At 45.7% G+C, this 15,400-nt stretch overlaps 1 protein-coding gene across 1 annotated transcript in view; it reads right to left on the bottom strand.

The window, feature by feature from the left end:
* Positions 1 to 629: 629 nt before the first annotated feature.
* Positions 630 to 15,400, bottom strand: part of LOC115131984 (protein bassoon-like) — a 236,843-nt gene continuing 222,072 nt past the window's right edge. The window contains 6 exon segments of the mRNA XM_065020637.1: positions 630 to 767; positions 985 to 1,040; positions 1,201 to 1,332; positions 11,129 to 11,237; positions 12,345 to 13,183; positions 13,716 to 15,398. Of these exon segments, the coding sequence (XP_064876709.1) occupies positions 1,000 to 1,040; positions 1,201 to 1,332; positions 11,129 to 11,237; positions 12,345 to 13,183; positions 13,716 to 15,398 (2,804 nt within the window). The 3' untranslated portion in view covers positions 630 to 767; positions 985 to 999.

The raw sequence follows: 15,400 nt of genomic DNA, 5'->3' as shown, positions 1-15,400 counted from the left end.
CTTCTATATGTAAACAATAGCAGGAGTGACTTGACTGCAACATATTAAGAGATGAAAGAATCTAGAATCTACCTTGGCTGTGAACTAAATCTTTCCCACACCATCACTGCATAATTAACTATATTAGTAAATAATGATGATTGTTTTGTGATAATTCTTGTGTCATTAGTGTATCACTAAGAGGTGCCCACCATCCTACTTTTTCTAATCTTAGTTGTGCTCGATGAGTCTGTGTGCACTACTTACTGTCTGGCTTGCCAGAGAAAGCAGCATTGTTTCTCTGCAATCGTGGGCTCAGGCCTGGGACACGCAGCATCCATTGATTCCTGTCCTCATTGGCTGAATGAGGGTGGGAAAAAACAATCAATCTTGAGCTGATTGATCATGATCATGTTAGGTTCGCTAATCTTTTCCAATTACATTTTAAAATTCTGCAACTTGAAATATACACAATACTGTATGTACTACTTACTAAGTTCAGTGTCATTTATGTTTTTCCATATTACACTACAATAAAGCCATCGGGTCTCATTGGAAAATAAATACTTTACAAAGTAGTTGTTTTAATGTAATATTCTGAAAATGAGGGAGCTTTAGGCAGGGAATAGAGATTTTGTACTCACCAGTGCGCTCAGATTTCCTCTATCAATGGCTATATCTTTCCCACCCTCCTCTCTCTCTCTCTCTCATAGTAAAACAAAGCAGGGGTCTTCCTAGGTTTTTCTGGTACGAAGCCTCACAACGTCCTCCATAACATTTACAGACACCTGAAATCACACGATCCGTGAGACTCCCACTTGTCACTTACTGGGGTGAGCTGTCATCCTGTTCTAAAAGCCTTGTTCGGGACACAGGAGAGACACTCAAACCTCCACACAGTGCCTACAAACAATGTGCACAAAGTGGTCCGGGGGAAAAACGGAACCACCCACACACAGTCAGAATCAATAGTCTTTTTACTTGGTAATGCAGGCGAACACTTACCATCATCTCAACACCTCACCACAATGAGGTGAACTTCTTGCCGAAACCGGAGATAGCTGTTGGAGGGAGGGAGGGAGGGAGGGAGAGAGAGAGAGAGAGAGAGAGATTAGGCATATTGTAGCAAGGAGAATGCACCGTAAAGGTGACGTTGATGGAATAACATGAAAGTTCCACAGAGAGAGAGAGTAAAAACGAGTCTGAGATCCAGCATATCACCTTCTCCTAGTTTTCCTGCTGCCTCTGCAGGGTTTCCTGGTAGGACTTTAGAGAGGAGACTATCCCCCTCCATCCCCGGTTGACCTGTTGCCGCGCTCCCGATGCCACTGGGTCTAGGGGCGGCCTTGGAGCCTGCAGGGAGAAGGGGGGGGGGGGGGTGGATGATGATTAGAAACTGATTCTCTGAAAATGTATCTACAGTATGAGAAAGAATCTTAAAATATAGTTGAATCCTGATTAGTATAAACCTTGTTTGGTGTACTTTTCAATTCAAATACTTTCTTTTTAATCCAGTTGATGCCATACTCCGGTTTAGTGCACACTATCACAACAGTCTGAAGGCATTGCATTTATCTGGAGATGACTGCACCAGCTTTTGACATAAATCTGATTCCCAATTTGCGCTTTACAGACTGTTTCTGACCCGGGTCTCTATTTCCACAGAACTGTCTATGCAACTGTTATCGAGGTGATGGGACTGTATAGACTATAGCAGGTATTCTCCCAGGGGTACGCGCAATGCCGTCGGGGGTACACCAAATAAAAATGTGATTCACATTTTAAATTTAAAAAAAAGAATTGAACAATCCGTTTATATTTTCCAACAAATCTATACATTTGGGTGAGGTTTTTTTCTCGCCTGAGTAGCCTCGTTTCAAGGCCAAAAATAAAATTCAACCATCTAGTGTTCAGCGAAATAACAACACAATGTCAAATACAGGTAGCCTAGTCAAATAATTAACATCCAGTCACATTAACCGTTACTCTCTCGCGGGAACTCCACTAACAGGCCATATGTAGCCAAAATTAGCTGCTGCTCATGTTGGTATCTGTACTGATGGCGCAAAACCCATGACAGGGAGACATAGTGGAGTGGTAATGCCCGTGCAAGCAGTTGCTCCCGACGCCACTTGGGTAAACTGCATCATCCACAGAGAGGCTCTTGCTGCCAAGGTAATGACTGACAGCTTGAAAGACGTTTTGGACACACAGTGAAAATGGTTAACTTTGTTATAGCAAAGCCCCTGAACTCTCGTGTATTTTCTGTACTATGCAATGATATGGGCAGCGACCATGCAACACTTTTACAACATACAGAAGTGCGCTGGGTATCAAGGGGCAAAGTATTGAGACGTTTTTTTTATTTGAGAGACGAGCTTAAAGTTTTCTTTACTGACCATAATTTTCACTTGTCTGACCGCTTGCATGGTGACGAGTTTCTCACACGACTGGCCTATCTGGGTGATGTTTATTCTCGCCTGAATGATCTGAATCTAGGATTACAGGGACTCTCCACAACTATATTCAATGTGCAGGACAAAATTGAGGCTATGATTAAGAAGTTGGAGCTCTTCTCTGTCTGCATTAACAAGGACAACACACAGGTCTTTCCATCATTGTATGATTTTTTTTGTGTAAATCAACTCAAGCTTACAGACAACGTCAAACGTGATATAACAAAGCACCTGGGTGAGCTGGGTGTGCAATTACGCAGGTACTTTCCCAAAACAGATGACACAAACAACTGGATTCGTTATCCCTTTCATGCCCTGCCTCCAGTCCATTTACCAATATCTGAACAAGAGAGCCTCATTGAAATTGCAACAATCGGTTCTGTGAAAATTTAATTGAATCAGAAGTCACTGCCAGATTTCTGGATTGGGCTGCGCTCAGAGTATCCTGCCTTGGCAAATCGCGCTGTTAAGACACTGGTGCCCTTTGCAACCACGTACCTATGTGAGAGTGGATTCTCAGCCCTCACTAGCATGAAAACGACTAAATACAGGCACACACTGTGTGTGGAAAATGATTTAAGATGGAGACTCTCTCCAATACAACCCAACATTACAGAGTTATGTGCAGCCTTTCAAGCACATCCTTCTCATCAGCCTGTGGTGGGTTATTCACAATTTTCAATTCACAAATAAGGTTTAAAACTGTAAGATGGTTAAATAAAGAGCAAAATTATTGATTATTATTATATTATCATTTGTTTCCTGGTCCTATAAGAGCTCTTTGTCACTTCCCACGAGCCGGGTTGTGACAAAAACCCACACTCATTCTTGTGTTTAATAAATGTATCGTATAGTGTGTGTGTGGCAGGCTTACAATGATGGCAAAACACAGCATTTGAGAGTGCGCTGACCCTGGTGCTAGAGGGGGCATGCAGCTGGAGGTTGAATGTTTGAAGGGGTACAGGACTATAAAAGGTTTGGGAACCACTGGACTAGAGCATGTCAACACAGACACAATTGAACCGTGACACGAAAATGGCTGAAATGATTTAGCATGGCCCCTAAAGATCCTTATGAACTTTTACAACTGCACCACCGAGAGCATCCTGACTGGTTGTATCACAGTATGGTATGGCAACTGCACCACTCTCAACCTGAAGGCCCTACAAAGGGTGGTGCGGGCGGCCCACTGGGGGTGTGTTCCCAGCCATCCAGGACGTACATGCCAGCATTTCAGAAAAAAAGACCTAAACAAATGTCAAAGACTTCAGTCACCCGAGACATGGACTGTTCTCCATGCTCCCATCCAGCAGGCGGTACCGGTGAATCAAGGCTCAGATAAACAGACTCCTAAACAGTTTCTATCCCCTGGCCACAAGACTGTTAATAAATAGCTAACAACTACTGCTCTCACTCACACCTAAGCTGCTTCTAAAATGATTATTGATTTGATTTATTACCACCGCTACTCTTCTATTACCATTAATATCTATCTATTTATCCTACTACTGGTCACTATTACTTCCTTTTACATGTATATATTACCATTAGTATATTACCACAAGTATTTATATATTCCTGCTACCAGTCACTTTTCAGCCCTGTTTACATGCACAGTAACAGTCAAAAGTTTGGACACACCTACTCATTCAAGGGTTTTTCTTTATTTTTGCTATTTTCTACATTGTAGAATAATAGTGAAGACATCAAATAACACACATGGAATCATGTAGTAACCAAAAAATTAACAAAAAAAAAAGTGTTAAACAGATTGTTCAAAGAAGCCACCCTTTGCCTTGATGACAGCTTTGCACACTCTTGGCATTCTCTCAACCAGCTTCACCTGGAATGCTTTTCCAAAAGTCTTGAATTCGTTTTTTTTAAGGATAAAAATAAACAGAAAAGAGCTAAGCACAGGCAAACCTGGTTCAGTCTGCTTTCCAACAGACACGGGGAGACAAATTAATCTTTCAGCAGGATAATAACCTAAAACACAATATACATTGGAGTTGCTTACCAAGACAACATTGAATGATTCTGAGTGGCCTAGTTGCAGTTTTGACTTAAATCAGCTTGACAATCTATGGCAAGACTTGAAAATGGGGCCTCCCGAGTGGAGCAGCGGTCTAAGGCCCTGCATCGCAATGCTAGAGGCGTTTCTACAGACCCGGGCTCGATCCTGGGCTGTATCACAACCGGCCGTGATCGGGAGTCCCATAGGGCGGCGCACAGTTGGCCTAGCGTCGTCTGGGTTAGGTGAGGTTTTGGCCGGGGGGGCTTTACTTGGCTCAATGTGCCCTAGTGACTCCTTGTGGCGGGCAGGGCGCCTGCAGGCTGACCACGGTCGTCAGGTGAACGGTGTTTCCTCCAACACATTGGTGGCTGGCTTCCGGGTTAAGCGGGCAGGTGTTAAGAAGCGCGTTTTTGCGGATCATGTTTCGTAGGACCTTTACCTGCTGAGCCCATTGGAGAGTTGCAGCGATGATACAAGATTAAAATTGGGGAGAATTATTATTAAACATTTTTAGCCAAATACATTTACACTCAGTTTTTCACAATTCCTGTCATTTCATCCTCGTAACAATTCCCTATCTTAGGTCAGTTAGGATCACCACGTTATTTTAAGAATGTGAAATGTCAGAATAATAGTAGAGAGAATGATTTATTCAGCTTTTATTTCTTTCATCACATTCCCAGTGGGTCAGAAGTTTACATACACTCAATTAGTATTTGGTAACATTGCCTTTAAATTGTTTAACTTGGGTCAAATGTTTCAGGTAGCATTCCACAAGCTTCCCACAATAAGTTGGGGGAATTTTGTCCCATCCTCCTGACAGAGCTGGTGTAACTGAGTCAGGTTTGTAGGCCTCCTTGCTCGCACATGCTTTTTCAGTTCTGCCCACACATTTTCTATAGAATTGAGGTCAGGGCTTTGTGATGGCTACTCCAATACCTTGACTTTGTTTTCCTTATGTCATTTTGCCACAACTTTGGAAGTATGCTTGGGGTCATTGTCCATTTGGAAGACCCATTTGCGAACATGCTTTAACTTCCTGACTGATGTCTTAATATGCTGCTTCAATATATCCACACTACTTTCCTACCTCATGATGCCATCTATTTTGTGAAGTACACATGTCCCTCCTGCAACGTAGCACCCCCACAACAAGATGCTGTTGGGATGGTGTTCTCGGCTTGCAAGCCTCCCCCTTTTTCCTCCAAACATAACGATGGTGATTATGGCCAAACAGTTCCATTTTTGTTTCATCAGACCAGAGGACATTCATCCAGAAAGTACGATCTTTGTCCCCATGTACAGTTGCAAACCGTAGTCTGGTTTATTTATGGCAGTTTTGGAGCATTGGCTTCTTCCTTGCTGAGCGGCCTTTCAGGTTATGTCGATATAGGACTCTGTGGATATAGATACTTTTGTACCTGTTTCCTCCAGCATTTTCACAAGGTCCTTTGCTGTTGTTCTGGTATTGATTTGCACTTTTCGCACCAAAGTACGTTCATCTCTAGGAGACAGAATGCGTCTCCTTCCTGAGCGGTATGACTGCTGCGTGGTCCCATGGTGTTTATACTTGCGTACTATTGTTTGTACAGATGACCGTGGTACCTTCAGGCGTTTGGAAATTGCTCCCAAGGATGAACCAGACTTGTGGAGGTCTACAATTTTTTCCTGAGATCTTTTCTTTGATTTTTCCATGATGTCAAGCAAAGAGGCACTGTTTGAAGGTAGACCTTGAAATGCATCCACCGGTACACCTCCAGTTGACTCAAATTATGTCAATTAGCCTATCAGAAGCTTCTAAAGCCATGACATCATTTTCTGGAATATTCCAAGCTGTTTATAGGCACAGTCAATTTAGTGTAAGGAAACTTCTGACACACTAGAATTGTGATAGAGTGAATTATAAGTAAAATAATCTGTCTGTAAACAATTGTTGGAAAAATTACTTGTGTCATGCACAAAGTAGATGTCCCAGCCGACTTGCCAAAACTATAGTTTGTTAACAAGAAATTTGTGAAGTGGTTGAAAAACGAGTTTTATTGACTCCAACCTAAGTGTATGTAAATGTCCAACTTCGGCTGTTTCTCTCTCTATATTATACGTGAGAGGGGATTCCCGGGAAAAGATTTCTTGAATTGAAATCACTTGGAGCTGATTTCCTGTTGTTTTTACAGTATTTTATGTCCAAAATTATCCCGCAGATAAATTTGGGGTGTCAAATAAAACCGCCCACGTGTAAATTTGTCTTAGAGACTTACTCAAAAAGACTAAATTACTGTAATTGCTGCCAAAGGTGATTCGAACATTTATTAATTCAGGGGGCTGAATACTTATGTCATCAAGATATATTAGTATTTAAGTTTTCTAATGGTTTTTACAAATGTTCGAATTTTTCTTCCACTTCATTGACAAAAAAAAGACAATTAAATCCATTTAAACCCCACCTAGTAACACAACAACATTTGGAACAAGTCAAAGGGTGTGAATTCTTTCTGAAGGCAGTGAATTCTTTCTGAAGGCAGTATTCACACAGTACAGACACTCACCACCTTGCACACACACACCCATCCACCACTTATGCTGCTGCCATACTGTTTAATATTATTATTAGGATTATTATTCAGCCTGCTACCAGTCGCTTTCTCCTAATCCCTGCTGACATGTTCATATCTACCTCTAATGCTCCAGTATCCCTGCACATTGTACAGTCGTGGCCAAAAGTTTTGAGAATGACACAAATATTCATTTCCACAAAGTTTGCTGCTTCGGTGTCTTTAGATGTTTTTGTCAGATGTTACTATGGAATACTGAAGTATAATTACAAGCATTCCTCTGCAATCCGACCTGACATGCTGTCAATTAACTTCTGGGCCACATCCTGACTGACGGCAGCTCCTTCTTGCATAATCAATGCTTGGAGTTTGTCAGAATTTGTGGGGTTTTGTTTGTCCACCCGCTTCTTGAGGATTGACCACAAGTTCTCAATGGGATTAAGGTCTGGGGAGTTTCCTGGCCATGGACCCAAAATATCGATGTTCTGTTCCCCGAGCAACTTAGTTATCACTTTTGCCTTATGACAAGGTGCTCCATCATGCTCGAAAAGGCATTGTTCGTCACCAAATTGTTCCTGGATGGTTGGGAGAAGTTGCTCCCTTAGGATGTGTTGGAACCATTCTTTATTCATGGCTGTGTTCTTAGGCATATTTGTGAGTGAGCCCACTCCCTTGGTTGAGAAGCAACCCCACACATGAATGGTCTCAGGATGCTTTACTGTTGGCATGACACAGGTAGCGCGCTCACCTTGTCTTCTCCGGACAAGCTTTTTATCCGGATGACCCAAACAATCAGAAAGGGGATTCATCAGAGAAAATTACTTTACCCCAGTCCTCAGCAGTCCAATCCGTCTGTCCCTGATGTTTTTCCTGGAGAGAAGTGAATTATTTGCTGCCCTTCTTGACACCAGGCCATCCTCCAAAATTATTGCGTGCAGATGCACTCACACCTGTCTGCTGCCATTCCTGAGCAAGCGCTATACTGGTGGTGCCCCGATTCCGCAGCTGAATCAACTTTAGGAGACGGTCCTGGCGCTTGCAGGACTTTCTTGGGCGCCCTGAAGCCTTCTTCACAACAGTTGAACCGCTCTCCTTGAAGTTCTTGATGATCTGATAAATGGTTGATTCAGGTGCAATCTTACTGGCAGCAATATCCTTGCCTGTGAAGCCCTTTTTGTGCAAAGCAATGATGACGGCACGTGTTTCCTTGCACATGACCATGGTTGACAGAGGAAGAACAATGATTCCAAGCACCACCCTCCTTTTGAAACTTCCAGTCATTCAGCATGACAGAGTGATCTCCAGCCTTGTCCTCGTCAACACTCACACCTGTGTTAATGAGAGAATCACTGACATGCGGTCAGCTGGTCTTTTTGTGGCAGGGTTGAAATGCAGTGGAAATGTTTTTGGGGGATTCAGTTCATTTGCATGGCAAAGAGGGACTTTGCAATTAATTGCAATTCATCTGATCACTCTTCATAACATTCTGGAGTATACAGTGCCTTGCGAAAGTATTCGGCCCCCTTGAACTTTGCGACCTTTTGCCACATTTCAGGCTTCAAACATAAAGATATAAAACTGTATTTTTTTGTGAAGAATCAACAACAAGTGGGACACTATCATGAAGTGGAACGACATTTATTGGATATTTCAAACTTTTTTAACAAATCAAAAACTGAACAATTGGGCGTGCAAAATTATTCAGCCCCCTTAAGTTAATACTTTGTAGCGCCACCTTTTGCTGCGATTACAGCTGTAAGTCGCTTGGGGTATGTCTCTATCAGTTTTGCACATCGAGAGACTGACATTTTTTCCCATTCCTCCTTGCAAAACAGCTCGAGCTCAGTGAGGTTGGATGGAGAGCATTTGTGAACAGCAGTTTTCAGTTCTTTCCACAGATTCTCGATTGGATTCAGGTCTGGACTTTGACTTGGCCATTCTAACACCTGGATATGTTTATTTTTGAACCATTCCATTGTAGATTTTGCTTTATGTTTTGGATCATTGTCTTATTGGAAGACAAATCTCCGTCCCAGTCTCAGGTCTTTTGCAGACTCCATCTGGTTTTCTTCCAGAATGGTCCTGTATTTGGCTCCATCCATCTTCCCATCAATTTTAACCATCTTCCCTGTCCCTGCTGAAGAAAAGCAGGCCCAAACCATGATGCTGCCACCACCATGTTTGACAGTGGGGATGGTGTGTTCAGAGTGATGAGCTGTGTTGCTTTTACGCCAAACATAACGTTTTGCATGGTTGCCAAAAAGTTCAATTTTGGTTTCATCTGACCAGAGCACCTTCTTCCAAATGTTTGGTGTGTCTCCCAGGTGGCTTGTGGCAAACTTTAAATGACACTTTTTATGGATATCTTTAAGAAATGGCTTTCTTCTTGCCACTCTTCCATAAAGGCCAGATTTGTGCAATATACGACTGATTGTTGTCCTATGGACAGAGTCTCCCACCTCAGCTGTAGATCTCTGCAGTTCATCCAGAGTGATCATGGGCCTCTTGGCTGCATCTCTGATCAGTCTTCTCCTTGTATGAGCTGAAAGTTTAGAGGGACGGCCAGGTCTTGGTAGATTTGCAGTGGTCTGATACTCCTTCCATTTCAATATTATCGCTTGCACAGTGCTCCTTGGGATGTTTAAAGCTTGGGAAATATTTTTGTATCCAAATCCGGCTTTAAACTTCTTCACAACAGTATCTCGGACCTGCCTGGTGTGTTCCTTGTTCTTCATGATGCTCTCTGCGCTTTTAACGGACCTCTGAGACTATCACAGTGCAGGTGCATTTATACGGAGACTTGATTACACACAGGTGGATTGTATTTATCATCATTAGTCATTTAAGTCAACATTGGATCATTCAGAGATCCTCACTGAACTTCTGGAGAGAGTTTGCTGCACTGAAAGTAAAGGGGCTGAATAATTTTGCACGCCCAATTTTTCAGTTTTTGATTTGTTAAAAAAGTTTGAAATATCCAATAAATGTCGTTCCACTTCATGATTGTGTCCCACTTGTTGTTGATTCTTCACAAAAAAATACTGTTTTATATCTTTATGTTTGAAGCCTGAAATGTGGCAAAAGGTCGCAAAGTTCAAGGGGGCCGAATACTTTCGCAAGGCACTGTAATCAAATTGCCATCATACAAACTGAGGCAGCAGACTTTGTGAAAATTCATATTTATGTCATTCTCAAAACTTTTGGCCACGATTGTACATGTGGTACTGACACTGACCCTGGAAATAGCTTCCTCTCATATTTCTTATTTTTTTAGTGAAAAAAAAATGTGTTACACAATTTTGATATTGAACACTGCACTGTTGGGGAGGGCTTGCAAGTTAAGCATTTCTCTATATTTGGGCATGTGACAAATGAAACTTGACGTTGAAATGAACTTTCCCTCTGTGTTTCCAAAGTTAGGGATATCCATCAACTTTCCAAAGCCTTCTCAGAATTAATGCCTGGGATTAAACAGGACACCCGTGATACCTGATTACGTAACACTCTTTTCTCTCTCTCTCTGTGTGTGTGTGTGTGTGTGTGTGTGTGTGTGTGTGTGAGTGTGTGTGTGAGTGTGAGTGTGAGTGTGTGTGTGTGTGTGTGTGTGTGTGGGGGGGGGTACGTGCGTGCATGTGTGTGCGTGCGTACATCTGTCTGTCTTCCTGTTGGTCTGTCTGTCTGTTTTGTCTGTGGGAGATTGACTAATGTATGCCTACACTCAAAAAAAAAATTCTTGGTTAAAAACAATCCAATTTGGGTTATTTGGGATCCCAGTGCTGGGTGAATAATGGAAAGAACACAGGCTGGGTTATTTTGACCCAGCCAGTCGGGTTATACCCGAACATTGGTTAATTCAACCATCAGTTGGGTTTTTATTCACTTTCATGCTGGGTTGACGTAGCAGCTGGGTCTTTTTTGAAAAGTAATCCCTTATTTTCAGGAGGCGTGGTCTATTAGGCGTGCGGCTGGGCCAACTCAGTGACCCAATGCATTCAACCCAGCAGTTGGGTCATCCCAACAACCCAGAATGTTTTAGAGTGTAGGAGAGAACAAGTGTACTAATCACTCTCAGTGAAATGTTCAGTGGGTAGAGCAGGAGCAGTTTGAGTGCATACAGGGGTGTTTACCTATTCCTGTGAGTGGGGGTTGAGGTGTTTTTGCAGGTTGGGCTGCCCCTCCTATGACAGCTTTGGCCCCTATGGCAGTCACAGGGGGTGTGTTTGCGACAGGTGCTTGCTGGAAGAGCGAGACAGAGACAAAGAGATGAGGAACACGGTTAAACGTGGCAAACTGACTGTACATGGCTCATTTTGTTCTGATGCACTGAAAAATGTGATTCATATCATGTTAAACCACCTACATTTGCCAAATAACAACACAGGATAGGTTTTGCATTCACTTTACCCAGCAAACGGATACATTCCATTCATTTCAACCCTCAATTAGCATTTTGAATAAATGATGTTAAATCACTCATCGGGCCTTTCAGAGAGAACAGGCGCCATGACAGTTCAATTGAATGTGGTACGGGATGAATGTGATTGAATGTATATGATTCTCTAACAACTGTATTTCTATTTGGAGCATAGAACCATCTTTCAGAACCATATCTCAGTCTGCACATAAGACTGATGATCATCCACAATATGGAATATTTCATTTTACGTTATCAGTATAGGCTATAGCACAGAGATCCTATAATTCCTATAATTCAGGTTCTCTATGGCCTAGAGTACAGGATTAGATGCAAAACACAACACATAGCCAAAAATCGTTTGCATGTTGTATAGTTCTGTATATTATAAACATGTTGATGTATTCAGAGACATAAGAAAACAAACGGTAACGGGAGGACAGGGAATGATTTGCAGTGGAAGACATTTTGGGGGATGAATCTCTCTCCTCCATCTGTGGACTAGACAGAGGCTGTTACACTGCTACTATCTACAGCCACAGTGCTAATCACAAGACCAGATAAGGTCTGCCAACAGGATTTCACACACATTTAAATAAAACCTCTTCTCACAATGATGTGCTAGGCCTTATCAGACAGAGAGAGAGGCAGTAGAGAGGGAGATGGAGAGAGAATGAGAGAGAGGGGAGGTGGAAGAGAGAGGAAAAGGAGGAGGGAGACAGACGAAAAAGAGGCAAGAAAGAGATGAGAGGGAGAGATGCCACCAGAGACCTCTAAAGCCGCCTCAACGCGTGAAATAATACTCTACACACATTTACAGTGATTCTCATGTAGATGGTAGATTTGAATAATCATGACACTTTCAATCCAGAGTCACTGATTGTTTGTAACCACACTTGCAATGCACTATGTCACAATCCTGTACTCACCGCAGTTAGTGGCAGTTGCCCCAGTGGGCCTCCTGCCTGTGGCTGGCGACCGGCTTGACCAGGACCAAGCTGACCAGGCTTGGCCTGTAGACCCTGCTGGGCTTGGGCCAGGCCCAGAGGCTGCTGGCCCCCAGGAGTGGTGCCTGCAGGGGTGGTGCCTGTCTGTCGTGCCGCCAAGGTCTGGGGCTGCTGCTGCAGCTGGGTGCGTTGGCCTTGCTGCAGCCCGTCCTGCTGGGAGGTAGGACCCTGTCCTCTAGAGCCCGGGGGCCCACCGGTGGATCCTGGCACACGGCCAGAGCTGCCCTGGCCCCTGGAGGAGGAAGGAGGGTGACCCTGGAGTTCTTGCTGCTTCCTGGAGGAAGTCCGCCCATCGTGCGAGGATGAGGACTTGGAGGAGCGGCCCTGGCTGTGGTGGTGGCCCGACGGGTCCCTGGAGTAGTCCGATGAGTGATACCCCCCCTGGGAGCGCGGGTCACCCCTCTTCCCTGATGAGGACATCTGGCGGGAGTCGTGGCGCATGGACGGGTCTTTGGGGTGGCCCTTGGAGGAGCGCGAGGTGCGCGGTTCGTCCGAGTGGCGGGACGAGGCGGAGTGTCTCCCAGAACTGGTGCTGCCGTGGTGGCGATGGTCTCGCGAGGTGGAAGATTGGCGGCTGTGGCCGTACTCGTCCTGGGGCCACAGGTCCTCCTCTGGGGGCTCGTCATAGTCATGGTAGGTGTGCTTGACGTGGCGGCTACGGCCGGACGAGGAGTGGCCACCACTGCCATAGTGGCGGGAGCTAGAGCGCAGGTCCCTGGGCTTCTCAAACCAGTCCGTCTCTTCCTGGCCAAGATGGTAGGCTTTGGAAACCAAGAGTAGATCACAGTCAATCTCCAAGTCTGACGGCGACAGAGGCATGCAGACTGAGGCCATGCAAAAGAAGAACAGGAAGGCGAGAATAGAAAGAGAAAGGAAAAAACTAAAGAGAAGTCAAGATTTACACCCATGCATAATGCAAAAACAAGACACACATAAAACAAGAAAACAAATGTAAAACACTGATGCAAAAAAATCACAAAATAAGTTAATCACAACAAGTAAATGAAACAACTTTGACAAGACGACGGTTTTGTGTGAAAAAAAGTTGTGCATCTCTCAGAATAACATGCAAGTGAAAAGAAAGTTGACGAACTAAGTGAAGAAATTGGACGTGGCTGCTCATGCAGACAGCACAGACAGTCAGTCAGTCGGGACGTGAGCAGCCAGAATACGCCTTGAGACACAAAACCAGCACAGCATGCAACTCTCTCTCTTTCTCTCATCTAGCCTTATCTTTGGTTGGGTGGGGGATGTTTATTCGTGGGCAGAGACTGGCATTCAGCACTCATTTACCTTCACTGTCCGAAACAGCGCAATGCATATCGTCTATAATGTAAGAATTGTCGGGCTTGTAGACGTGTGTCCGGGGCAAGTCTCTCATGTGATCCTGCACGTCAGGCATGGAGTGGCTGTAGTCGTACTGGCCATAATACTGACTACTACGGCTGTCGTACAGCTCTGGGCCCAGGGAGGAGGCCCTCACATGAACACCCATGGGGCTGAGAGGGCTCTCCTCCGAAGAATACTGAGAGCGCATGGGGGGTCTGCCCCGGCTATAGCTCGCCCTGTACGATGAGCGCTCCTTGTCCCCATCTCTCTCGTAGGAGCGGCTGCGGTAGCCGGCGTAGTCCCGGGACGAGATCTTGTCCATGCCGTAGCCCGTGGAGCGCGAACGGCCTGAGGTGTAGTACATGCGCTCCTCCGGATAGGAGTATCTCTTCTGCTCGTAGGCGCTCTTCCTCAGGCCGTGGGCCATGTCGTCCTGCAGCTTCCTGGCCCGCGACGCCACGCTGAAGCTGCCGCCGCCCGACGTGCTCGCGGCGTAGGAGGCCAGGTCTGCCTCCACGTCGCGTGCTTCCTCGATGGGGGAGAACTTGGAGATCTTCTGCTCCTCGCCTTGCTTGCGGTGCTTGCTGCGCTTGGAGGACATGACGGCCGGAGCCAGGCTCTTGGAGGCATGCTTCTGGACACCGGGGCGCTGTGCACCATGTTTGGTGTAGTCGTCATAGTAATAGGAGGACCCCCCACCCATGCTAGTGCTGCTGCTGCCCACTACTCGGCCGTATGTGTCTGACCCTCGTGGGTGGTAACTGCTCTTACCCCTGCTGTGGTGCTCATACAGGTCTTCCTCCCTGGTCAGCTCGTCCTCCGGCCTGCCGTAGGAGCTTCCTCCTCTCGCCGGACCGCTCTCCCCTGCGTAGCGTCCACCGTGGCCGTCGCTCCGGTGCATGTCCACTGTGCCGCCCAGGCCCTCCTTGGTCAGCTCGCTGATGTCATCGCACATGACGTAGTTCCTTGGGACATTCTGCTCCAGGCTTGCGGGACCATAGAGACCGTCCTGTGCGTAGGTAGAGGGGCTGTCAACTGAGTGCAGACGGTCAGATGGAGTGCCATGGCCATAGCTGTTGGCCACTGTCGCAGTGTATTGGCCGTAGGAGCTGGCTGTAGTGGTGGTGTAGCCATAGGTGTTAGCTGTGGTGGTGGTATACTGGCCATACGTACTGGCCGGGGTGGAAGTGTACTGCTGCCCGTATGTGTTGGATACTGTCGTGGTGTACTGGCCATATGTACTGGAGACTGCCGTAGAGTATGGCCCATAAGTGTTGACCATGGTGGTACCACCAGTATACTGTCCGTATGGGGGTGCCCCACTGGAGGAGGAGTAGATGGTGTCTTGGGCCGTGGTGATCACCCCTACAGTGGGGTTGCTTACAACCTCATAATTGGTGGGCATCTTATGCTCCAGGTCAGCCAGCGAGGTCTGTCTCGGTCTCTGGTGGACAGTGAGGATGTCTACCTGGGGCTGGTAGGGAGTGATCTGCCCAGGGCCAGCTGGGTAGGACACCTGACTGGGGTATGGAGAGGTGTGGGTGGGGTAGGGAGGTTGGCCAGGCTGGGCATGCTGGAATCCCTGGTGGCTAGGCTGTGGCTGTTGCTGAGGCAGTGGGTGCACACCCTGCTCTGTCGGGTAGGGGGAT

This window comes from Oncorhynchus nerka, linkage group LG7 (assembly GCF_034236695.1).
Source record: "Oncorhynchus nerka isolate Pitt River linkage group LG7, Oner_Uvic_2.0, whole genome shotgun sequence".
Classification (NCBI taxonomy): domain Eukaryota; kingdom Metazoa; phylum Chordata; class Actinopteri; order Salmoniformes; family Salmonidae; genus Oncorhynchus; species Oncorhynchus nerka.
This window is presented reverse-complemented; position numbering and strand designations above follow the sequence as displayed.